Raw genomic sequence first — 26,099 nt, 5'->3', positions numbered from 1 at the left:
AAGAAAGGAGCCACAAGGTTCAAATTGGCATAAAACCAAGACAGTACCTGCTTGTCACTTCTCAGGCCTCCAGCCGAAAAATCACTGACTCGGAGACAACTCGCAGGTACACATACATCAACTGGGAGCTCTGTACCTCAGACGGGTCCCTACACCATACCTTTTTATGTCCATATGAACCTAAAAGGACCTTGCACCCCGCCACCTCTGTGCAAACCTGACACCTTAGGTTTGTGCGGACCTCCACACCCTCAGGGCCCTCTGGATACCATCTTCCAAACCAAGACACCACAGGTCAACACCAATGGCATTCAAATGAACGCCATCATCACGTAAATATCTCCAGGGTTCCAATCCCAACTCATGATGTTTCACCACCAAACCCCCATTGCACACACCTGCTGTTATAGGAATCCAGAAAGGACCCCCAAACTAGCAAGTCCGCCTTGTGTTCTCGGGTAAGACTAATGCGATGTCGAGGAGCCGGAACCCCTGCGGTAGCTGCTGCCAACCGGCAATTAAAAACCCTACCCATCAGCATTTGGCAAACAAATTTCAGCTTCCCGAGAAGCAACTGTAGTTGACACAAAGTCAACTTATCAGCCCTCCACGCTGAAACCACCGCCGACCTCAAATTCAACAGTTTGTCTTCCAGGAGGCGACATTCCATGGCTACAGTGTCAATTAAAATGCCAAGAAAACTCAGCAGATGGACCCTCCATTTTTTCAGCTGCCAGCGGAATGCCAAAGTGATCCGCCATATGCTGAACCGTAGCCAGCAAAACCCTACAGCAATTAGAAGCAGCCGGCCCAACACACAAAAAGTCATCCAAATAGTGAATGACAGACAGAATCCCAGACACTTCCCAAACCACCCCCTCAAAAAGCAAACGAACTTTCCCAATAGAGCCCCCTGTCCATAAAACTAACCCAACGCACCGCTGCGTCAAAAGAGGTGTAGCAAACGGAACACAAGCCAGGATCGATAAATTCATTCACCTCTGGGATATGAAAAATGATGAATCAACCAAAACTTGTTGGGTTCCTTTTTTGGGGACAACCCCCAAAGGGGAAACCACCAAATTATCCAGCCGCGGCAATCCAAATGGACCAGCCATGCGACCCAGTGCAACCTCCTTCGCCAACTTTTCAGACACCACCTCCAGGTGAGCCAGCGCAGACCTCAGATTGTCCACAGGATGGAGGGGTGAGGAAGACTACAAAGAATCTAAAAAACCCTCTGCGAAAGGTATATTTACCTAGAAATGGATGCATCTTTGCTATGCTCACCGGAGTCCTCCCTTTTTCCTGGAAGCTCCTCAGGTCTTCCCTTCCCTATTTGTCCACATCTACAGTTCTGCTCATAAATTTACATACCATGGCAGAATTTTTGATTTCTTGGCCATTTTTTAGAGAATAAGAATGATAACACAAAAACTTTTCTTTCACTCATGGTTAGTGTTTGGCTGAAGCCATTTATTATCAATCAACTGTGTTTACTCTTTTTAAATCATAATGACAACAGAAACTACCCATCTGGCAGAATAGTAAAGCAATAGTAACTTTACACTCACTGTAGTTTTACAAATCTAATTTTTTTACCCAGCCTATGTATACAAACTAATTCCATGGGATCTTTTTTTCTCATTATCAGTGCGGTCTTCAGGAATGTACTGGAGTAGTAGAAAAAATGGGAATGACTGGACACACTTTTCTGGTAAGTGTCAAGTTATGTCGATGATTTACAAATGTGTTAATAATCCATCGAGCCTATTAGGCTGAATGCAAGTCTTCCAATAAAGAGACCCTGTCACCAGATCATTCATTTCTACAACAATCTTCCTACAAGATTATACAGTATGCATTCTTAACTTATTTTAGGCATACTCGTTGCCTGTAAATCCCTCCCTTGTATAGACCTCCAATAGCCCTAAACTGCTGCTGGGCCCCACCACCCTGGATGAGATGTCAGCATCCCCAGCTATCACTCAATGAACACTCTATAGTATTTTCCTTCACTCCTCCTCCAACTGCTAGGGAGGTAAATGGAGATATGGAGGAGCTGGGTCAGCACTCAGCTGCAGTTAGGAATGCATGCTGAGCCTCCCTTGATAATTGTGGGCTAGGGCAGCTTTTCTCAAACTTCTTAATAAGAGGACATAATCAGCAAGAACCCCCTGTGGGAGTTGGTTTATTTCAATATCCCTTTATGTGAATGCATTTGGGCTATGTTCACACTAGCCAAGGCTCTAAAAAGTGATTCATGGTGGATCGATTTTCAGGGCTCCTCCTGAATGCCTGCTTTTTGTTTCTAGCAACAGTTTATAATGAGGCTAATGCACCACAACTGTAAAGCAATTGTTTGCAGTTTGGCCCTATTGACTTTAATGGCCAAGTTTCATAGGCAGTGCCATCTGTCAGCTTACCATGTTGTGTTAAATCTGCAGCTGAGGCGACATTAAGCATCGTGGTTGCTGCATGTACAGTCTCCTCCATCTTTAGCATGATTGGGTGTTCTTTGCAAAGTGAAATTTCAGCACATTCACTAAGCTCTGGGGGACATTCCCTTGAAAAGTGCAGCTTCCTTTGCAAAGAGAACAGCCTTTTTGATTTTAGTAAATCAACCTTATATTGTATATTAGGGAGAGTTAGCATGAGTGTTGGCATTACATAGAAGGCATTTTCTTCAGATCAGAAAAAGCTAGGACTCTGCAACAAAGTTTGTTAAAAACCTTGCAATGTACATGGATCATCCAGAGGGGATTGCTTTTTTCTCAATAAAGGGGAGTTACACATTTTAAACCATTTTGGGGCTGTAAGTTAGCAGACCTTGCACGAAGGGTTTATTTTAAAGCTGAACTCCAGGAATTCGATTTTTTTCATAATTACATTGGTCAGCTTGGCTTGATGTAATTATGCATATTTGATATCTGGAGGGCTGCTGAGAAAGCTGACAATCACTGTAGTAGCCTAGCTGTGATCTTCCAGGATCTGTCTGGGTAGCTTCCTCTCTTGTAAGCAGGGGTTAGTACGCCTTTAGGGGAAGTCCCTCTCCTAGGTGTGTCAAGTAAGTTGGACTATCTTTTTCTTATAAATCACGAGTCAGGTGGGTTGGGCCCAGAAGGTTGATGGGAAGGGGTAGTCTGCAGAGAGCCATCATGAAGATTGCAGACTAGAAATAGAGTGAGCCCTTTGGGTAGGCCTAGATCAAGCCAGAGAAGAAAGCCCACTTCAGAGAACCTACAGCAGAAGGAAAGTGGAAGAAATGATGAGCATTCATTTGTTGACATTTGAACTTGGATGTTGTAAATCTTTACTGGAAAGAACTTTGCACCCTCTTCATGTTCACAGTAAAACCTTTATAAGTGGCTGATTGCGTGGACAATCACTTATTTCAGAAGGTTGGCCTCAGGCCAGGAGTACTTGCGTAGTCAAGATGGTGGAGTTCCTCAATAATACAGGGGTTTGTTACCCCATCTCGTTCCTGTTGTAGGAAGACAGAGTGAGGTATCCTTGGCCAGCATGACCACTGCTGAAAACTAATAAGTACTCTGCTTACACACTGACCACAGGGGGTCACTAGCTTGGCACCTCCACCATACATAGGACGCCTTGTATTTTTTTTACTGAATGCAGGATGTTATCTGATTGGACACGATGAAGAGGAGTGGAGGAAACATTACAATCTCCACCTTGTTCAACCAAAGGATGCCTTTATTCATTGAAAAAATGTAAAGTGGTTATACACCTCTGACATGAAATATGAATAAAGCATATCCCTCTATAGTGTATATTTGTCTCAATCCAGAGCACTGAGTGTCATTTCTGTGTGCTGCTTCATTCCTCTACTATCTGCATGAGTCACATCTGACAAGTTGTCCTGACACCAATATGTAAAAAGGTGACAGGGGAGGGAGCTCAAGCACACAGCCTGTGATTAACAGCCTCAGGTCTGTTTCTTTGTGCTGCATGAAGGGAAGGGGGGTCCCTTCCCTCCATTCAGCAGTCAGAGCTCCCTGTACTTAGATTTGCAGAGTGTAACTTCAGCTCCACACTCACTGCTTTCTGACAGCCCAGGCAAGCTGTATAAATTCTGTACTTTGAACAGATGTAGACAAGAGAAGACTGCAGAAAAATGGTACAACTTAGGATTTGCTTCATCATGGTGTTTTATCTGAGACCAGTCACTTCACTGGGTATGTATAAGAATTTACAACCACTTTGAGGCTTTCTGTGAATGGCAGCAGTGACAAGTAAGTGATCCCTTGTGGCCAGCGTGCAGAGAAAAATCTGTTCACACACAACCCAGTAGATCAAAGCTCTTACTGTTTGTAGCACAGGCCAGTACTGGGACAGGTTGCAAGGTCACCACTTTGTGCCCATTCTTTTCCCCCTTGCTCCAACTTTCTATGGTTGGCATGGAGTGTGCACCACTTCCCCTGAATGGCCAATCGCTTGCTTTCGTGTGGCTAGAAGGTAGTTGCCCATGCACAGTGTGTTTCTGTGTCAGCTGTGGGTGGATGGGGTGGAGAGTGGATAAGTTGGAGCATGGCGTGACAGCACTAGCTGTCAAAGCAGATTTGAAACTGAAGCCCCTGGTTGCTAGCCACTGATTTGGAACTTTCATGGGGTGAGTGGGTGCCCTCCCCTATTGCTACACCCTGGGCGGCTGCCCCTCCTGCCCACCCTTTGTCCTGGCCCTGGCACAGACTACTACAGTGATTTACAGCATACTCTCTGGCCCTCCGGATATCAGATATGCCTACCTACATCAAGCCAAGCAGGCTCAATATAAGTATGCAAAAAAATGATTATAAGAGTTCAGCTGTAATGTCTTAGGGCAGAGTCATATCAGAGGTCTTCGTGTCAATAATGTTTCTGGTTTAATTGAGAATCAGCTTGGAAAACTTCAGATGGAGCTGATAACAGGAGGAGCCACTGCCCTTAGCTAAGTAGAAATCTTGTCTTAAATTATGACTTCATTACTGATCAGCAGCAATTTTTCTCTGTTCTCCCAAAGAACTTTCCAAATAACAGATTTCACACCAGATTCTACACCTCTGAACGTAGTTATGAGTAGGTCACTGCCTGTCGCATATTACCATGGTAACATAGAGGATGTCCACTGTTCATATTATGATGTTATATAAAATTAATTTATGAGTGTTGTGTGAATCACAAAATCATCGCCAGCTTCTGTGTCACAAACAGTGAGCTAAACATTCTTATCTGAACAAAGAATATTCTGCTTTTATGGTATTATTACTCATGGACTATAAAAGATACAATGAGTCTGAAATGTACAGGTCTAGGTATCTGTCTAGAATGTATGGCTATTAGTAAAGAATATTTAGCTCTACTCAATAGTGGTGAAGCGTTGTTGTTATCCCTTTAGCAGAAAGCTCACTTCCTCCAGGTATATTTATATATCAAGCGACAAGATACTACATTGTGCTATTCTCTCCTATTAATAACCCTGGTCCTAGTAACACCAAATTCCTGGTATCATTCTGTACGGATCGGTTGATCCCCTCAGTGCAAGGGATCCTTTTCCAGGAATGATGTGTATGCCAAAATATAGGATAAGGCCATGAGTTTATGACACCTGACTTTCGCACCTATATCAGTCTGTTGGACATTCCATTCTAAAACCATGGGCTTTAATATGGATCCACCCCTACCCTTCTTTGCAGCTCTTCTGTTGGAATTTGTATTCATTCTGCCAAAAGAGCATTTGTGAGGTCAGATACTGATGCTGAATGAAAAGAACTGGCAACCCATGGGCATGCAATAGGTCTCTGTGCAGGCCACTTAAGTTCTTCCACATCAAATTCATCAAACCATGTTTTTATGGAGCTGGCTTTGTGCATAGGGGCACAGTGATGCTGGAACAGAAGAGGGCCTTCCCCAAACTGTTGTTACAAAGTAGGAATTGTACAATTGTCTATAAAGTCTTTGTATGCTGTAGCTTTAACTGTACCCTTAATATCTGAACTCAACAATTTTGGGTGGTGGCCACCAGCTGTGGTGTTTATGTGTTTACAAACGTTTGGTCATATAGGGGTTAATTAATAAAAGGTAAATAGGCTGTTCACTTTGCAAGGGAATTATCCCTAGAGCTTAGGTGCGCTTATATGAGGTGCACTAGAAGAATACCCAAATCATATGCAAGGAAAATTAAAAGAAAACAGCACGCACATGATTGATCGATGAAAGTCAGTAGAGCTTCACCCTAAGCTATGGGGGTATCTCCCTTGCTAAGTGTAATTCCCCCTGAAAAGTGAACCGTCTATTTGCCTCTAGTAACACAGCTCCATAGTGTACATTACATTAGGGAGGGATAGTGTAAGTTTTAGAGTTACAGAGAAGGTTACTGTGAGGTGGGGAGGGGGGCAATTCCCCACACTCTGGCCTAAAGCAGTGGTTCTCAACCACAGTCCTCAAGTATCCACACTGGGCCATGTTTTGGGAACTTCCCTTGGATAAAATAGCTCTTATCAATACCATGTCATTGATATTGATTTAAAGCAGCTGTGCAAAGTAAAGGAAAACCTGAAAACATGGCCTGTTGGGGGTACTTGAGGACTGAGCTTGAGAACCACTGGCCTAAAGTATCACCCAGTCCGGTTGTTGCCACACATTGGTGTTATCATGCTAGCAAAGTAAAGAATCATGTCTCAGGTTACACCCTTGAGGGCACGTCTTGAGTAAAAATTCTCACTAGATGTATAACAAAATCTCAACAAACCTAATCATATCTAATGCAAACATTTTGGCTGGATATCCAATAGGCAACCAGGGCTGAAGAAATGGAAAGATGAAGGTATATGTATACTTATTCTGGACAGAATGCAATGCATTCATATAGATGGTAAATACCTGGGAACAGCTTGTATGTCTGCGCACCCTAGGTTCAAGGTCTCAATTACCCCTGAAGACCGAAGATATCGGTTGGAATTATCTGTTGGGACACCAAGCATTCTTAAGATTTATTATCATCTAGTATTTACTATATACATACTGTAGCTGCTGACTTTTAACATTAGGACACTTACCTGTCCTGGAGTCCAGCAATGTCGGCACCGCAGCTGATGCTTCCATCAGCTGGTCGGGTGCTGCCACCTCCATTGCGGGTATAGGAACCTGGCAGCGCAGCCTTTTGGCTTCACGGCCGGGTCCCTAATGCGCATGCGTCAAGCGCGATGCGCTCTCTCACTGGCCGGCAGAAGGGGAGGAAGGAAGGGGACTGAGCTGCTGATGTAATTTGCAGCGGTCCGGTCTCCCGAAAGTGGGAACAGGATACCTGTAAAAAACAGGTACCCGCTCCCCCCCCCCCCCCAAACTATGGCACCGGAGGGGAGAGGAATCAAATAAGTGGAAGTTCCACTTTTGAAGCCAGATTCCAGACTTCACTTTAGTCTTGCTCAGTTTTACAGACTCTTTTCCTTTACTAAAATGTCTTGCTCTGATTTCAGTGCATGCTGTGAGCTTATCACAGTGGGCATTAGAAGCTGAAACAGTGAGATAGAGACCACATCATTCCCTGGCTGGAGGACATCCAGCAACAAAGATACAAAAAACATACAAAAAATAAACAGTCAGTCTTAGGTGCCATATAAAAGGGCCTCAAAAATAATAAGTTGTTCATAAGAACCCTACCATTGGCACCCGCACTGGTATATCAGACGAAAGTGTCAAGTGCATCCATAAAAAGTATTAACAAAGCCAAACTGGTTGTTCTACCCAAAACGTATATTTTCTATTTTGGACACGGTGGAGAAAAAGATTCTATGTCAGATTGTTAATGCAGCCTCCTTATGGGGAGATTTCTTACTTCCTATGCTAGTGAGAGCGGCCGCAGGGACAGGAAATTTTCTCCAATGAGAATCCATAAATACAACATTGTTTGGCTAGACATTGGCTTTATTCCCTACATGGCAAACATATATGTAGCTTTAACTGGGTATTTACCATGGAAAGTGTAGACCTCTGGCCTATCGATTGCCAGCCTGTCACAACAAGGCCACAAAAAGAAAAAGGGGTCTATCTGTTGAGTATAGGGTGAGCCATAAGGAAGAGTCATGTACTGGAGGAATTCCTCTACTGCTGGCCATTGCACCTCTCTATGGGGGGCCCAGGAGCCAATATGGATGCTTAATATAACAGAGGTGGTAATGTTAGAGCTAGTAATTAGGAGATAGTAGTAAAAATACAACTACAGTAATGGGATAGTAAATGGATAGGCATGGCGGCAAAAGGGGTTAAAAGGGTGGATGTGCTTTGTACTCGCAGGTTCCTGCCCAATATTGGCCACACACCAGTCGAAAAATCATTTGAACACGTTTTTGAACACACGGGCGTGAGAGCAAACGATATTGCCATCACATAATGACCGATTTTCGAACAATAAAAAAAAAATGTAATAAAATGTTTTTTTTGCATTATTTTGGTCTCTATTTTTTTTTTATTACATTTTTTGGGGGAACATTTAAAGAAACAAAAAGGTACATAAAATGTGCCTATCTTGATAGTTGTGTGCTTCTTGTATGTACTCCTGCTCTGCTCTTTATTTTAGAAATGACCGTTCGTTGACAGGAACGTTTATCTTCCGGGTTGAAAAAATTTGCACATATGCGCAGTAACAACAGTTTGTTTTTTTAATTTAACATTAACTTTTCAATTTATCATTCGTTCGGCAGAAGTTTTCCAATCTTTTCCTTAAATTTTTGGGCTAAAAAAAGTCACAACCAATTAACGATTTGTGCCCATTAACTGGACGACAAACGAACAAACTATCCAAGTGATAGATTTTCAAACGATTTTTGATCTAGTGTATAGGCACCATAAGAATGAGTCTTTCCAGGTGCCCCATGACAAGAGAATGCCTGTATGTGTAGGACAACAAAAAGTGACAAAACTAAATGTGTGCTTTCCAGAGGGGTCCAACTTAAGTTAGCCACTTCTTTACAAACTATTAAAGAACTGAGGCTTGAACAAGCTAAACATAGACACTTCTAAACTACACACTGGATAATAGTAGATTAAGGGTAATCTAATCCTTCTGGTAGAAAATTGCCTGTTTTCCTTTCAATCCTATTTTATTTTCCTTCTCTGTTACTCTCAATCAGATTTTCTCAGCAGCAATAGAACCCAGCAGCGGTCTATACAGTGTCAGCAGAGAGTCTTAGTAAACAATTCCCATGCCCCAGGCTTGCTGAGGCTATCTGCATTAAAGAGGCCACTAATGTAAGCATTTACCAGTGCGGCATAGACTGCTCCCTACAACCCTGCCTGTTCCTCTGGAGGAATAAATACGTGTTTAAACATGCAGCTTCCTGTGACCCAATCACTTCATCTCCAACATTAAAACTATTATGTAGAGCAAAGTCATATGTTAGAAGTAAAGAAAGCAAGGTCAAATCCTGCTGTCAGCTTATTCTGATGTATCTGACAAGTAATGCATTTTACATCAGGAAACCACAACATATGTCGTTCCTAACTGAGATTCAGGAGGGGGGGAAACTGACACTATTTCTGGCTTACATTTAAATAAAACAAGATAAAATGTATATTTTTTTGAACTTCAAAAAAAAATTGATGCATAACATATTAACATTTTAGTTGACTGCCTATTTACTCACCATGCTCAGATGCAGGCACTCTCCCCTTTAACTCCTTTTCTGACCATCCATGTGTTTTTGGACATGCCAGGGAGTATACATTCTTCAGCTTCCCCCACTCAGTAGCTCAGAAAGGTCACACCTGATGGGGCAGAGGTAGCTGGGCAAGTGATCTGCAGCCAGGTGAGAGGCCCTCCTCTGTCAGAATGGGTGCATGGGCAACCAGAGCTTAATAGCATGCGGTATTTCCAAATGACCCATCAACTGTGGGGAACAACTCACCAGTTACTACTAGAGTACTCTAGCTCCTTTGCACCAGTTTAGTAAACTGCCAGTTATAGGTACTCTCTGTCTGATTAATTAACTGTCTTGTTACACTTGGCCTTGATGACTAGGATTGCCATGTCAGATAAAAGGGCTGGGAGACAAAGGGAAGCAGGTCCTGTTTATGACAGGGAATCCACATGGAAGCAGGACCCCGAGGTGTCCACAAAACATTCACCTTGTAAAAGAAACAAGCCATGGGTGTGAGTCTGCTCCAGTTGGTTGAACCATTCTGACAACACTGTGTGATCTGTTCAGTGACAAATAGGGCTGAGGCCCAGATTCCACTCCTGACTTGGCACACGTCTGCCCCACTGGAAATACTGGTCACTTTATCAATTCTGGGGCGGCATTACTGACCCGAGACCAGACCATCTTGATGGTGAGGAAGTACTAATGCCTTTCTTATGGTTGTTCAGAGAAGATACGTGCAGAACAGGGATCCTGTTTTGAAAGCGAGCTCTGTACCCTGTACCACCCACAAGTCTATGGGGGGGGGGGCTGAGGTTCAGTTGCACCTTGATACAATTGCTAAGAGGCTTAGCTTGTGAAAAACAAATGAAAATTGACCCATACACTTGGCAGAAGTGGTCTGGAAATACAACCAGTCCAAGTTACAATCACTCTCTGTCTGATCATTTGGATGATTAAAGTGGATGTAAACCCAAAAAAAAAAAATGAAGGCTTGTAACTTTTATGCCGCGTACACACGGTCGGACTTTTCGTCTACAAAAGTCCGACAGCCTGTCCGACAGACTTCCGACGTACCTTCGGCGGACTTGCGGCAGACTTTCTTACGAACGGACTTGCCTACACACGACCACACAAAAGTCCGACGGATTCGTACGTGATGACGTACACCGGACTAAAATAAGGAAGTTCAAAGCCAGTAGCCAATAGCTGCCCTAGCATGGGTTTTTGTCCGTCGGACTAGCACACAGACGAGCGGATTTCGGGGTCCGTCGTACTTACGACGTAAAGATTTGAAGCATGTTTCAAATCTAAAGTCCGTCGGATTTGAGGCTAAAAAAGTCAGTTGAAAGTCCGGAGAAGCCCACACACGATCGGATTACCAGCCAGCTTTAGTCCGTCAGCGTCCGTTGGACTTTTGTAGACGAAAAGTCCGACCGTGTGTACGCGGCATTAGAGTATAGGATTTCATGTCATCTGTGCCCAGTCTTGCCACAAAAAGTTAATCCAGCTCTGAGCAATCCTCTTATCTTTTTTCAGTAAGATAAAAACAGACACACAGAGAAATAGGTGTCTGTTTTTCCTCCTTGCTGTGACTGACAGGTGATTTCCTTATCTCATGCAAGAGCTTGAGAGAGACATTCTGTGTACTTCACATTCCCCCTCCTTTCTTATCTAGGCTCTCCCAGGATTGGCTGCTCCACACCTCAGCATGATTGGGCATGCTGAAGTCATGTGTTGCCTTTCCTGGGTTTTGACTGGATGTTAGTGATTATAGCAGAGGTTCAGTGTAAGAAACACACAGGAGAAAATATATGTTGCCAAGGGGAGTGTACAGGTGGGTGGGGAGTCTACTGACATCACGACTCCGCCTACCGAGCTCCGGGTAACAGACATGCCCACAGAATCCGGAGTTAAAGAAAAAGGAGAGATATTTGACAGGTAAGGATACATGCAGGAATCATGTATATCCTTCGAGAAAAGCACTATGGCAGTACTTTAGCAATGATGAGAGTGGGCTTACATTCACTTTAATCATTCTGTTACTACATGAGTGTAGTTAAAAAATAGCAAACTTTTTCAGGTTCAACCTATTACTGTTATCACATTGTTGATCAAAAAAAAATAAAATACAAAGCTTTAGTGCGGCATCCAACAGTTTGTTTAAAAAACAAATTATCTAGACATTCAGTGGAAGTTGAATTCATCGACTTGGCAACTTGCTGGTTACCACAACGAATAGTAACATGCATTATACAAGCCGGTGCAATTCAGTGCCATTCATTCTACATGGCAGTGCTAATTTTGACATCAAATTTTCAATTTAGTTTTAGTCATAGTCTTTTGACTAAAATGCCATTTTAGTTTAAGTCAGATGTATTTTATTCATCTGAATTGTTTTAGTCGTATTTTAGTTGGTTAAAATCTCCAGTACATTTTAGTCAACTAAAATCAAATGGGTTTAGTTACATTGTTATACATTATTTAAGCATTTCTCTAGAGTTTCCAAACTCATTATATACTCCTGAAGTAAAACTTGAATAACATGTAGGGGGGATGGGGAAGTAAATGGGAGCGAGGGAGTGCACAGGGCAGAGAACTGGTCTGTGGAGACTGTTATTTTACACAGTGCTAAGCACTGCTACCTTGCATGGAGGGGAAACACTCAGCACGTGGTTTGCAGGGCAATGTTCCAGAACTCCCAGGCAGACAGAGGGAGCCTGCATCACTCAGCCAATACAGCTTGTCAGGGGGCTAAGGCTTTAACAGACAGACAGAGCTCTGGGGAAAGCGGAAATGTAGGTGGGTAAACATCCCCCCCTCCATAGGTGTGCACAGCCTATTGCATTAGGGTGTGCACCCCAAAGCTCAAACACACATGCTTGTGTGTGCTTGTGTATATATACTGATGGTGTTAGTAGAGCAATGGATGGTGTCATAAGGGCAAAGGTTGGTGTCAGTAGGGTAGTGGACCTGTCAGTCATTTTTTTTTATTATTATTATTATTATTTTTTCATTATTATTTTTTACAATTAACTTTTTTTATTATTTTTTTACATTTTTTTTGTAAAAAAAAAAAGAAAAAAGGGGGAAAAAAGTTTTATTTGGTGAAATTTCAGGGGTCTAAACAGGGAGAATATGCACCACATGGGGTGATTAGGGTGTGCCCATCTGAAACACCCTGTGCACATGCCTATGCCTCCCTCACATTTTCGTTCCGTTTTCGTTCGTTGATGTAAATTGGAATTGATTTTCATCATAGTTTTTCGTCAATTTTGGGCATCGCTCAACAAATGAAGTAGCTGATCTCATATAAGTAACATTGGCAATACAATGGTTTATTACGTCATTGAACAGCCTCCCATCTCTCTAGCCTCCTCTGCAGACCTGTGATTATCCCATAGGGGTTATCTGTAGGGTGTCATCGCAAGCAGATTCAGAGTGTACAGTAAAACTAAACACCCTTGGCTCTACAATTAAAGTGTGAAGTGACATCTTAAATCTAATGTATAGGGTTGTGTTTTATTTTTTATGATGTTCAATTTAAAAAAATAACAATTTTTTTTTTAGTCAAAACATTTTTTTTTTTGCATATGAGTTCCTCATTTACATTTCCAGACAGAAGATGGGGTTTCTGGCTAGTTTCATTTGCTTGCCAGGCTAACTTTAGCTGCACTGCTAAAAAAATAAATAACAAAAACTGTTTACAGAATACATCTTAGCTCAAGATCAAAGTTACAAACACAACAGAATAAGAAAGTGAGAGACATACTGTATCCTTTTTCCTTTGTTTAAGTGGGCTGAAAGGAATTTCAGGGACATGGATGCTAAAAGGGAACTGGGCAAAACAAAGACAAATTGTTTAGCAATTCACTTCCTAAATAATATTTCAGTGTCCAGATCAGTGGCAGCTGGTGTTTTTTTTGGAGGGGGGGGGGGGGTAGCAAACAACCACCACCTACCCCGGCACTTACCCCTTTGGTTGCAGGCAGGCAGGCTCCTACAGGCAGCTGCTGGGTTGCGGGCTCCTATGGGCGGGTTGTGTGCTCCTATGGACAGCTTGTGGGCTCCTACGGGCGCCTGGGTTGCGGGCTCCTACAGGCAGCTGCTGGGTTGCGGGCTCCTATGGGCGGGTTGTGTGCTCCTATGGACAGCTTGTGGGCTCCTACGGGCGCCTGGGTTGCGGGCTCCTATGGGCAGGTTGCGGGCTCCTATGGACGGGTTGGTGGGCTCCTATGGACAGGTTTCGGGCTCCAACGGGCGCCTGGGTTGCGGGCTCCTATGGGCAGGTTGCGGGCTCCTACGGGCGCCTGGGTTGCGGGCTCCTATGGATGGGTTGCGGGCTCCTACAGGTGCCTGGGTTGTGGGCTCCTATGGGCAGGTTGCGGGCTCCTATGGATGGGTTGCGGGCTCCTACGGGCACCTGGGTTGCGGGCTCCTATGGGTGGGTTGCGGGCTCCTATGGACGGGTTGCGGGCTCTTATGGGCGCCTGGGTTGTGGGCTTCTATGGGCAGGTTGCAGGCTCCTATGGACAGGTTGCAGGCTCCTACGGCACCTGGGTTGCAGGCTCCTATGGGTGGGTTGCAGGCTTCTTCAGGCGGTGGGTTGCAGACTCCTTCCGCCATGCGGCTTCTCCCTCCTCCTTCTAGGCTTCCAATAGGATCACCTGTAATTTCAGCCAATCGGGTGACCAGTGTCAAAACACGCTTCTGGATTGGCCGGGAGGAGGATCAGTGTTACAACAGCGAATATTGATTCGCTGTTGTAACACACCTGGGTGGGCTCGGAGCACACTAGCTGCGACCCGGAGCCCACCCTATATTGAAGCCTATTAGAGCCTCTGGCTCTAATCGGTGCTTCAAAAAAATAGCTCCTCTGCATTGGAATCCATAGTCCGGTGTCCTGAAAGGGGCTGGACACATGGATAGGGGAGGTGGTGATTGACAGGGGGGGTGGCCGTGTACCCTTAATGCACGGGCCTCCCCTGGTCAAGATTAGCATTCCAATTTAATACAAAATGTAGACAGCATTTTGCCATGTTAGGCTGGGTTCACACATGTGCGGTGCAAATTGAAGCTCTGTTTTCACAGCTAATTGACAAAGTAGTTCAGCGTTTCATGTCAGTTTTTGATCAGGATCAGGTCAGGATTGCATCAGTATCAGGTCAGATTTACATCTGGATCAGGTCAGGATTTTATCCTGTTCACAACGGAATGCATCTGCGAATTAGATGTGTTCCCATAGAAGATAATGTGCTTGCAATTCGCACCGCAATGCCCAGAAAACGCACACGTTTTTTGGGCAATGCGGAGTGCATATGTGAACCAGCCTCATTCAAATGAACGTATTTTAAAATGTCATGCGAATTGGTTGCCGTGTAATCCACATCCAATTCGCATAGGTGTGAACCCAGCCTTAAACAGTAAACTGCAGTGTTCAGGTACAGAACACCACTGAGGCAGCTTCACATGTTTTGTGGATTTTAATAAACAGCACCATGATCACTGAACTTCCTCTTCTGATTACTTGGCAACATCTGCACACATTTAAAGTAAAACACTAGTATTTTTTTAGCTTTTTTTTTTTTTCTAAGTGGTGAACTGTATGAATTGCATTTTAACAAACCTAACGGCAGATTTTCTCTGTTGTCTGTACTGATATTTGCCTTGCCAGCATTTTATCAAAGTGACTGCTAAGTGGGTGAAAGAGTTGACAAACCAGTCACAGTGTTGTAATAAGAAGCTGCATCCTTGTGTTTGTGATTCAGCATTACCAGAATCTCACAGAAAATAAGGCCTGGTTCAGACCTATGCATTTTTTAGTGCGTTTTCGATTTTGCAGAAACACACTACAGTCCATATAACATACCTCCCAACATTTTGAGATGGGAATGAGGGAAACCTACTAGCAAATGTATGTTGTCATTGAAAACGCCCCCTGCCACACCCCCTTAAAGGAGAATTAACCAAGAAAAAAAGTTTAATTAAATCCACAAAAGTTTTTTTTTTAACCACTACTATTCCTTTATATTAACTTTTAAAATTTACAAATGCAGCAATTTAGAATTTGGATGAAAAGTTTAGCTCTGACAAACACTTTTTGAAAGATAAAAAGTGCATTTTATATACAACTATATAGATCAGACCAAAATGAGGGACAAATGAGGAGGAATGAGGGACAGAGGGACATTGCTCCAAATCAGGGACAGTCCCTCAAAATCAGGGACAGTTGGGAGCTATGCATATAACATGGTTTCCTATGGATGTAGTTCACACCTATGCATTTTTTTTGTGCATTTTCAGTTTTGCAGAAACACACTGCAGTCCATATAACATGGTTTCCTATGGATGTAGTTCACATCTGTGCATTTTATGGAAAGAGCCAGAGATTTTTTCCTGGTTTTTGGTTCCATAGACTTCATTGGATCAACAATGTACCGTATATTGAAAAACGCAAAATGCACCTGCAATATGCAAACATCAACCTGCCTAGGTGTGAATCAGGCCTAAAGGCCACATGATGAAAATATCGTACCAAAACAAAAATGCATTCAGAGCGATCGTCAGATAATGTGATCATTAATACACAGCTTTCAAGAGCCAATCACAAAAGTTCATGAAAAAATATCTGAAGGGACAAGCACAAAAATCTTTCTCGTAACAGAACAAATGATTTTCCATGTAATTAGTATAGTATTTGTATGAAAAAAAATCACGTGACCAGGACCACGCATGCTCAGAAACAAAGGAATACATTACATTACAATACAATACATTGTAAGTTGTATTCTGTCTCACAAGAATTTTCGTAACTTTAGTAATCTATTCCTTTTCAGTAGGGATGAGCCGAACACCCCCCGGTTCGGTTCGCACCAGAACCCGCGAACGGACCGAAAGTTCGCACGAACGTTAGAACCCCATTGACGTCTATGGGACTCGAACGTTCGAAATCAAAAGTGCTCATTTTAAAGGCTAATTTGCATGGTATTGTCCTAAAAAGGGTTTGGGGACCCGGGTCCTACCCCAGGGGACATGTATCAATGCAAAAAAAACTTTTAAAAACGGCCGTTTTTTCGGGAGCAGTGATTTTAATGATGCTTAAAGTAAAAAAAAAAAAGTGAAATATTCCTTTAAATATCGTACCTGGGGGGTGTCTATAGTATGCCTGTAAAGTGACGCGTGTTTCCCATGTTTAGAACAGTCCCTGCACCAAATGTCATTTTTAAAGGAAAAAATCTCATTTAAAACTGCTTGCGGGTTTAATGTCATGTCGGGTCATGGCAATATGGATGAAAATCAGTGAGACAAACGGCATGGGTACCCCCCAGTCCATTACCAGTCCCTTTGGGTCTTGTATGGATATTAAGGGGAACCCCGCACCCAAATTAAAATAAGGAAAGGTGTGGGGCCACCAGGCCCTATATACTCTGAACAGCAGTATACAGGCGGTGCAAACAAGACAGGGACTGTAGGTTTGTTGTTAAGTAGAATCTGTTTGTAATTTTGAACATTTTTAACGTGTTTAGCTCCAGCCAAAAAATCTTTTCTAAGCTTTTTGGAAAACATAGGGAAGGGTTATCACCCCTGTGACATTTGTTTTGCTGTCTTTCCTCCTCTTCAGAAGATTTCACCTCACTTTTTTGTCCCAATGAAAAATGTTTTTTGAAAATTTGGGTTTTTTTGTGGAACAAGGATTGGAAAGCATCAGTGGAAAGGAGAACTTGTTTTCCCATATTAACTCTTACAGGAGAGAATTTCCCTTCCTAGGGGTAGATTTCATCTCACTTCCTGTTGTCTCCTTCCGTTTGCAAGTAGGAGTCGTTTGTAAGTTAGATGTTTGAAAGTAGGGTCCTGCCCTATATACTCAGCAGAAATTTGGGCCTTAGGTGTTGCTGTGGCCACAACACTGTAAGCCCTCACAGGGCCCTGCTGTGAAATATTAGATCAAGAATTGTAATTACATGCCCCTGTTGAACAGCAGCTGAAAAATTAGGCCTTAGGCACTGGTGCTGGTGCCACAACACTGCAACCCCTCACAGACACTCTAGTTGGAACGCAGGAACGAGCCCTGCTGCAAATTATTGCTTCAAAAATTGTAATTACACGCCCCTGTTAGACAGGGGCAGAAAAATTGGGCCTTAGGCACTGGTGCTGGTGCCACAACACTGCAACCCCTCACAGACACTCTAGTTGGAACGCAGGAACGAGCCCTGCTGCAAATGATTGCTTCAAAAATTGTAATTACACGCCCCTGTTAGACAGGGGCAGAAAAATTGGGCCTTAGGCACTGGTGCTGGTGCCACAACACTGCAACCCCTCACAGACACTCTAGTTGGAACGCAGGAACGAGCCCTACTGCAAAGTATTGCATCAAAAATTGTAATTACACGCCCCTGTTAGACAGGGGCAGAAAAATTGGGCCTTAGGCACTGGTGCTGGTGCCACAACACTGCAACCCCTCACAGACACTCTAGTTGGAACGCAGGAACGAGCCCTGCTGCAAAGTATTGCATCAAAAATTGTAATTACACGCCCCTGTTAGACAGGGGCAGAAAAATTGGGCCCTAGGCACTGGTGCTGGTGCCACAACACTGCAACCCCTCACAGACACTCTAGTTGGAATGCAGGAACGAGCCCTGCTGCAAAGTATTGCATCAAAAATTGTAATTACACGCCCCTGTTAGACAGGGGCAGAAAAATTGGGCCCTAGGCACTGGTGCTGGTGCCACAACACTGCAACCCCTCACAGACACTCTAGTTGGAATGCAGGAACGAGCCCTGCTGCAAAGTATTACATCAAAAATTGTAATTACACGCCCCTGTTAAACAGGGGCTGAAAAATTGTGCCTTAGGCACTGGTGGTGGCGCCCAGAACCAAAAATGTTCTTACAAGCTATCAGCGTGATGATTGAGGAGGAAGAGGATAATTACTCAGGGATAGTCACTCAGCATCAGCATAGGCAGTCTTTGAAGGGATCTGAGATTTCAAAAAAAATTATTCGGTTACATCAGCATCAGGTGCTTGGTAGCTGGTGGTGATCCAAGACTCATTCATTTTTATGAAGGTCAGCCGATCGACCGAGTCGGTGGACAGACGCACCCTGTGATCGGTTACCACGCCTCCAGCAGCACTGAATGTGCGTTCCGAAAGAACGCTGGATGCAGGACAGGCCAGTAGCTCAATTGCATACTGTGCAAGCTCTGGCCAGTGATCCATCCTCAAGACCCAGTAACCCAGAGGATTTTCGGTGGGAAAGGTGTCCAAGTCTGATCTTGCCCCTAGGTATTCCTGCACCATGTAAAACAGACGCTGGCGATGGTTGCTGGAACCGATCATACCTTGGGGCTGCGGACCAAAAAATTGTCTGAACGCATCGGTCAGACGGCCACCTTCTCCACCGCTCCTTCTTTGACTGACCGAAGCCTCAGCAACACGTTGTCCAGAAACAGGAGTTTGTAACCTCCCAGTCTCTGGGAACGCGTTGCACAGACCTTTCTGCAAGGCCTCCCGAAGATGTTTCATCCTCTGCTCCCTCTGCGATGGCAAGATAAGGTCCGCAACCTTACCCTTGTAACGTGGATCAAGGAGGGTTGCCAGCCAGTATTGGTCCTTCTCCTTGATACCACGAATACGAGGATCCTTACGCAGGCTTTGCAGGATCAGGGAGGCCATGCAGCGTAGGTTTGCTGAGGCATTCGGTCCGGAGTCCTCTGGGTCACTAAGAACGACATGGTCCGCAGCCACCTCCTCCCAGCCACGTACAAGTCCATGTGTTTCTTGGGACTGATCCCTTAAAGACTGCTGCTGATGCTGAGTGCCAGGCTCCACCTCCATACTGACACAATCTTCCTCCTCCTCCTCTTCCTCCTCGTCCTCTTCCTGTGTGATCGGCGGGCACGCAGGAACACTGTCTGGATAAAGGGGGCCTTGAGAGCTAAGGAAGTCCTCCTCTTCCTGCCTCTGTTCTGCCTCAAGTGCCCTGTCCATTATTCCACGCAGCGTGTGCTCCAACAGGTGGACAAGGGGGACAGTGTCACTGATGCATGCACTGTCACTGCTCACCATCCTCGTGGCCTCCTCGAATGGTGACAGGACAGTGCATGCATCCCTGATCATGGCCCACTGGCGTGGGGAAAAAAAACCAAGCTCCCCTGACCCTGTCCTGGTGCCATAGTCGCACAGGTACTCATTGATGGCCCTCTGCTGCGTGTGCAGCCGCTGCAGCATGGCCAACGTTGAGTTCCACCTGGTGGGCATGTCACAGATTAGGCGGTTCTTGGGCAGGTTAAACTCCTTTTGGAGGTCCGTCAGCCGAGCACTGGCATTATATGACCGGCGGAAATGCACACAGACTTTCCTGGCCTGCCTCAGGACATCCTGTAAGCCCGGGTACCTGCCCAAGAACCGCTGCACCACCAAGTTAAGGACGTGAGCCAAACAGGGCACATGGGTCATTTGTCCCTGTCGGAGGGCAGAGAGGAGGTTGGTGCCATTGTCGCAAACCACCATTCCTGCCTTAAGTTGGCGTGGCGTCAACCACCTCTGAACCTGCCCCTGCAGAGCTGACAGAACCTCTGCCCCAGTGTGGCTCCTGTCCCCCAAGCACACCAGCTCAAGCACCGCATGGCATCTTTTGGCCTGCGTACTTGCGTAGCCCCTTGAACGCCTACGGAGCACCGCTGGTTCCGAGGAAGAGGCCATGGAGGAAGAAGAAGAGGAGGGGGTGGAGGAGAGAGGTGTGTCACAATCAGCATTTTGGAGGCGTGGTGGCGGAACAACCTCCAACACTACTGCACCTTGTCCTGCATCCTTCCCAGCTGCCAGCAGAGTCACCCAATGCGCCGTGAAACTTAGGTAACGTCCCTGTCCATGCCTGCTGGACCATGAGTCAGCGGTAATATGCACCTTACCGCTGACCGCCCTGTCCAGCGAGGCATGGACATTGCCTTCCACATGCCGGTAGAGAGCCGGAATCGCCTTCCGTGAGAAAAAGTGGCGTTTGGGTACCTGCCACTGAGGAACCGCACATTCCACAAACTCACGGAAGGGGGCAGAGTCTACCAACTGAAAAGGCAGCAGTTGAAGTGCTAGCAATTTTGCCAAGCTAGCATTCAACCGCTGGGCATGTGGATGGCTGGGAGCAAACTTCTTTCGGCGGTGCAGCAGCTGGGGCAGGGAAATTTGCCTGGTACAATCTGACGTCGGTGTACCAAAAGCAGATTGCCCACAAGTACTTGGCTGTGACACACCTAATTCTACACCTTCATTCCTCTCACTGTAGGTCTCAGAGAGGACTGAAGGTCTAGTGGGGTTGGAAATCTCAGCTGATGAGGAGCAAGGAGAGATCCTCTTTGTTCTTTGGTGTGGGTCTTTTAGATACGCTTGCCAACGAACTGCATGGCAGGTCAACATATGTCTGGTCAAGCATGTGGTACCCAAGCGGGAGATATTTTGGCCACGCGAGATACGCTTGAGACATATGTTGCAAATAGCAGCGGTGCGATCTGATGCACTCGTCTCAAAAAAGGCCCACACCAAAGAACTTTTTGAATAACGCGCAGAGACTGCAGCGCCCTGCACATGTGGAGCTTTGGGGTGTGATGCAGTCAATGTGCTGCCCTTAGGCTGGCCCCTGGAGGGCATCCTGCCTCGTTGGTGATGTGCTGCCGCCTCCTCCTCCTCCTCCTCCTCCTCCTCCTCCTCCTCCTCCTCCTCCTCTCTCCTATCAGGCACCCACGTTGAGTCAGTGACCTCATCATCCCCTCCCTCCTCATCACTGGAGCAAACCTGGCAGTATGCTGCAGCAGGGGGAGCATGACTGCCAGATTGCTGTCCTTCTTGGGCACCCCCTCTGTCCGCGCTCATGTTACTGCCTTCATCGAGCTCAGTATCGTCATCAGAGCCTTCCAAACGCTGGGCATCCTCCTGGAGCATGTACCCAACACTGTGGTCAAACAGTTCGAGGGAATCCTCATGAGGACATGGTGGAGCTAGGGAAGGAGTCACTGATGACATTGAGCTGAGGGAAGAGGCCGCTGCTTTGCCAGACAAAGCACCCTGGGCATGGGTGAGAGAGGATGAGGAGGATGAGGACGGCTTGGTCATCCACTCGACCAAGTCTTCCGCATGTTGCGGCTCAACATGGCCAGCTGCCGAAAAAAAGGCCAAGCGTGTCCCATGGCCACGTGCTGATGAGGATGCACCGTCTCCACGACCAGCACTAGACACAGAGCCTGCTTGCCCTCTCTTATTGGCTTGTGACTGTCTGCCTCTCCTTCTTGGCCTTCCAGACATACTAATGGCCTGTAGCTGCACTAAGCTGGGATAGAACACCTGTAATTTTCTTCAAGTAGCTTTATATACTGTAACCAGACAAGCCTGCCTGTCAGTAGGAAGATAACAGGAACGGATCTAGCTGAACACTGTGAGCAGGACGCACTGTACTAAATGTAAATAGTCTAGCTGCCTGACCGTGGTACTAATAGGATCAAATAGAACACCTGTAATTTTCTTCAGGTAGCTTTATATACTGTAACCAGACAAGCCTGCCTGTCAGTAGGAAGATAACAGGAACGGATCTAGCTGTACACTGTGAGCAGGACGCACTGTACTAAATGTAAATAGTCTAGCTGCCTGACCGTGGTACTAATAGGATCAAATAGAACACCTGTAATTTTCTTCAGGTAGCTTTATATACTGTAACCAGACAAGCCTGCCTGTCAGTAGGAAGATAACAGGAACGGATCTAGCTGTACACTGTGAGCAGGACGCACTGTACTAAATGTAAATAGTCTAGCTGCCTGACCGTGGTACTAATAGGATCAAATAGAACACCTGTAATTTTCTTCAGGTAGCTTTATATACTGTAACCAGACAAGCCTGCCTGTCAGTAGGAAGATAACAGGAACGGATCTAGCTGAACACTGTGAGCAGGACACACTGTACTAAATGTAAATAGTCTAGCTGCCTGACCGTGGTACTAATAGGATCAAATAGAACACCTGTAATTTTCTTCAGGTAGCTTTATATACTGTAACCAGACAAGCCTGCCGGTCAGTAGGAATTTAACAGGAACGGATCTAGCTGAACACTGTGAGCAGGACGCACTGCACTAAATGTAAATAGCAGGAACGGATCTAGCTGAACACTGTGAGCAGGACGCACTGCACTAAATGTAAATAGTCTAGAAGATAACAGGAACGGATCTAGCTGAACACTGTGAGCAGGACGCACTGCATTAAATGTAAATAGTCTAGATAGAAGATAACAGGAACGGATCTAGCTAAACTGAATACAGTGTATATATATATATGCAACACCTGGGATGCATATATATACACAATACACTGTAAGTGCAGCTAACTGACTGACTGTTCTGCCTAATCTATCTAACTCAAATCAAATGACACTGTCTCTCTCTCTCTCTATCTCTCAGCACACCGGAACACACACTACACAGGGCCGCCGTGCAGGCGGCCTTATATAGTGTGGGGTGTGTACTAAATGCCCTGAGCCGTAATTGGCCAAAGCCACCCTGGCTTTGGCCAATTACAGCTCTCTCTACTGACAGCGCTGTGATTGGCCAAGCATGCGGGTCATAGTGCATGCTTGGCCAATCATCAGCCAGCAATGCACTGCGATGCCGCAGTGAATTATGGGCCGTGACGCGCCACACGAATTTAGCGCGAACGGCCCATAACGTTCGCAATTCGGCGAACGATCGAACAGCCGATGTTCGAGTCGAACATGGGTTCGACTCGAACACGAAGCTCATCCCTACTTTTCAGTATGAAGACTAGCATGAAAAAAGAAAAAAAAAAAAAAAAAGACGATCATTTGCCTGATATTCTCATCGTGAGTACTAGGCTTTAAACACCTATCGCAAGGGATACCTGGAACTCAATGCAGACCTCTGTGGACAGCTCTTTACCAAATACTTGAGATTTCTTCAATTTTTAGGGACATTCTGTAAACAAATGAGTACAAAACCCCCACAATTTGCACATTTGCAAGAACATGATAATCTTAATTTTGAGAAAAGTAAAAGTAATATCTGTATCGCTTCGTTCTGCTCTACAATGTGACAGATTGTCTTTAAGACAGCTGTTTATGGTACTGTTTAAGAGCACCACAACCCCATGATGGCATGTATAAAAAAGGATCATCCTAGACAATAGAATGCTACGTAAATTTGGTTTTGGCTCCTTCTGTAAGAGCCCTTTCACACTGGGGCGGTTTGTAGGCGCTATTGCGCTAATAATAGCGCCTGCAAACCGCCCCGAAAGTGCCGCTGCTTGCATTCCAGTGTGAAAGCCCCGAGGGCTTTCACACTGGAGCGATGCGCTGGCAGGGGTAAAAAAAGTCCTGCCAGCAGCATCTTCGGAGCGGTGAAGGAGCGGTGTGTATACCGCTCCTTTACCGCTCCTGCCCATTGAAATCAATGGGACGGCGTGGCTATACCGCCGGCAAAGCGCCTCTGCAGAGGCGATTTGAGGAGGTATTTAACCCTTTCTCGGCCGCTAGCGGGGGGTAAAACCGCCCCGCTAGCGGCCGCATACCGACGGTAAAACGCCGCTAATAATAGCGGCGTTTTACCGCCGACGCCGCCACCCGCCCCAGTGTGAAAGGGCTCTAACCAAGAGAGCAGTGATTGTTCGTCCTGGTTTGCTGAGGGTCTCATAGGCTGGGCATTTGACTGCTTCCCCCTGCCTCTGGAAAAGGCTTCCAGAGTTTAGGGAGGGAGATGCAAATAGCCTGCATGGATTTTTTATTATGCTCCAGCTAATCCCTGGAGAGGAGCTGGAAAGGTGATAAATAGTCTGAGGATCTGGAGAGCTGGGTTCCTTCTCCCCAACAGGTTAGGGTGGACTTCCTAGCTGTTCTGGAGGTCTCAGCGGTGCCAGAGCTGAGGGCCTGGATGGGGAAAGAACCAGTTAATACCAGTTGCCGCTCTATATCTATATAGTAAAAGTTACATCTTTAAACTTAGTTAATTCTCTGTTTGTAGGAATGATATGTGGCTTCAAACACCAATAAGGCTGCAGGTGCTCCTGAATATAGATGCAAACATCGAGGTTTTTTCTTACTATATTTAGGAGGAACAGAGATTATTCGGTTCCTCCTGGGCTGCAACTTTTAGCAGAAGTGTTCTTACGATAATTGCTTTTTGACCTCTTCCACTGACCTTGAACACTGCTAATAATCAAACCTTGCTCTAGTCTTTCACATGCTTTGCAAAAATAATTTCATTCTAAAAAAAGGTAAAGTGCAACTGAACCTGTGAGGTGCCCAGAATCCCAACCACAGCACTACCAGTATAGTAGCATGTTCTCCCTGTGGCCGTGTGGGTTTCCTCCAGGTACTCAGGTACTCAGGTTTCCTCCCACACTCCAAAGACATGCTGGTAGCAGTGGAGGCCCATCCATCAGGGGCACCTGGGCGCTGCCCCCTCTCTCCACGCCACCCCCCTATATGTAGTGGATAGATTCATGCATAGCATTAATCTATCTACGGCAGCCGCGGCCGCCCCTATTCATGTGTCCGGCCCCTTTCAGGGCACCAGGCGCATGAATTACAGTGGCCAGGGTTATTTTTAAGCACCTGATTAGAGCCAGAGGCTCTAATAGTCTTCAAAATAAGATGGGCGCGGGTCGCAGAGCATGCGACCGGAGCATGCTCATATTAATTCGCTGATGCAACACTGATCCTCCTCCCGGCCAATCGGGAAGCAGGTATGAAACCCATTTACCGATTGGCCAAAACATCAGGCGATCCTATTGGACGCCTAGCGCCGGGAGGAGCAGAGAGGAGACACACCACAGAAGCTGCTCCAGGAGAGGACACCGGAGCAGCTTTCCACGAGCCCGCCACACTTAAGGACAGGGGGGACCGCGCTGGAAGATGGCCACATCAGCTCCGACCACTGCTCTCACCACCCGCATCTAGGGTAAGGACAGCTCAGTGAATGTGTGGGTCTGCAGGGGGAACTTATCAGAATCTGGAAGCCTCCACTTGAAGACCGCCTAACTGGAAATTTACATCATGACCTTGACCTTAAATACTGGGGTTATGGCTGCAGCTAGATGCCATAACCCCAGTATTTTTCAGGTGGCCGGCTTTCCGATAATGGTGATCCCATCGGCAGATTCCCGTGCCCCCCACATCCCAGCACTTTCTGGTGGTTCTCAGGCTAACATTACCGATCGCTGAACCCGGGAACCATCCGGCATCAGCAGGGTTTTCCCATAGAGATAAGCGATGGCAAGATAACCACCGCTCATCTCTATGCTTTTGGAGGACTGGAGCGAAGTCAATGTCACTTCCAGTTCTCGGGCCACGTAACATGTTTTTTTTTTTTCTTAAAGCAAAGGATTAAAAAAAATATTTTTGATTGCTGTTGTTTTAAGGCCCCTTTCACACTTGTCCCACAATTTTGTACGTCATTCTCCATGATTTTCAATGAC

The 26,099-nt window shown here is 45.6% G+C and overlaps 1 protein-coding gene across 2 annotated transcripts in view; it reads left to right on the top strand.

Moving 5' to 3' along the window:
• The window catches only part of BLNK (B cell linker), a 330,248-nt gene that overhangs the window by 13,517 nt on the left and 290,632 nt on the right, over positions 1-26,099 (top strand). For both annotated transcript variants that reach the window (XM_073596065.1, XM_073596066.1), the window contains exon 2: positions 1,655-1,717. In XM_073596065.1, the coding sequence (XP_073452166.1) occupies positions 1,655-1,717 (63 nt within the window). The remainder of the gene's footprint in view (positions 1-1,654; positions 1,718-26,099) is intronic.

The sequence above is a fragment of the Aquarana catesbeiana genome, linkage group LG08 (genome assembly GCF_042186555.1).
Source record: "Aquarana catesbeiana isolate 2022-GZ linkage group LG08, ASM4218655v1, whole genome shotgun sequence".
Classification (NCBI taxonomy): Eukaryota; Metazoa; Chordata; class Amphibia; order Anura; family Ranidae; genus Aquarana; species Aquarana catesbeiana.
The sequence above is the reverse complement of the archived record's forward strand: the minus strand, read 5'-3'. Positions and strand labels throughout refer to the sequence as shown.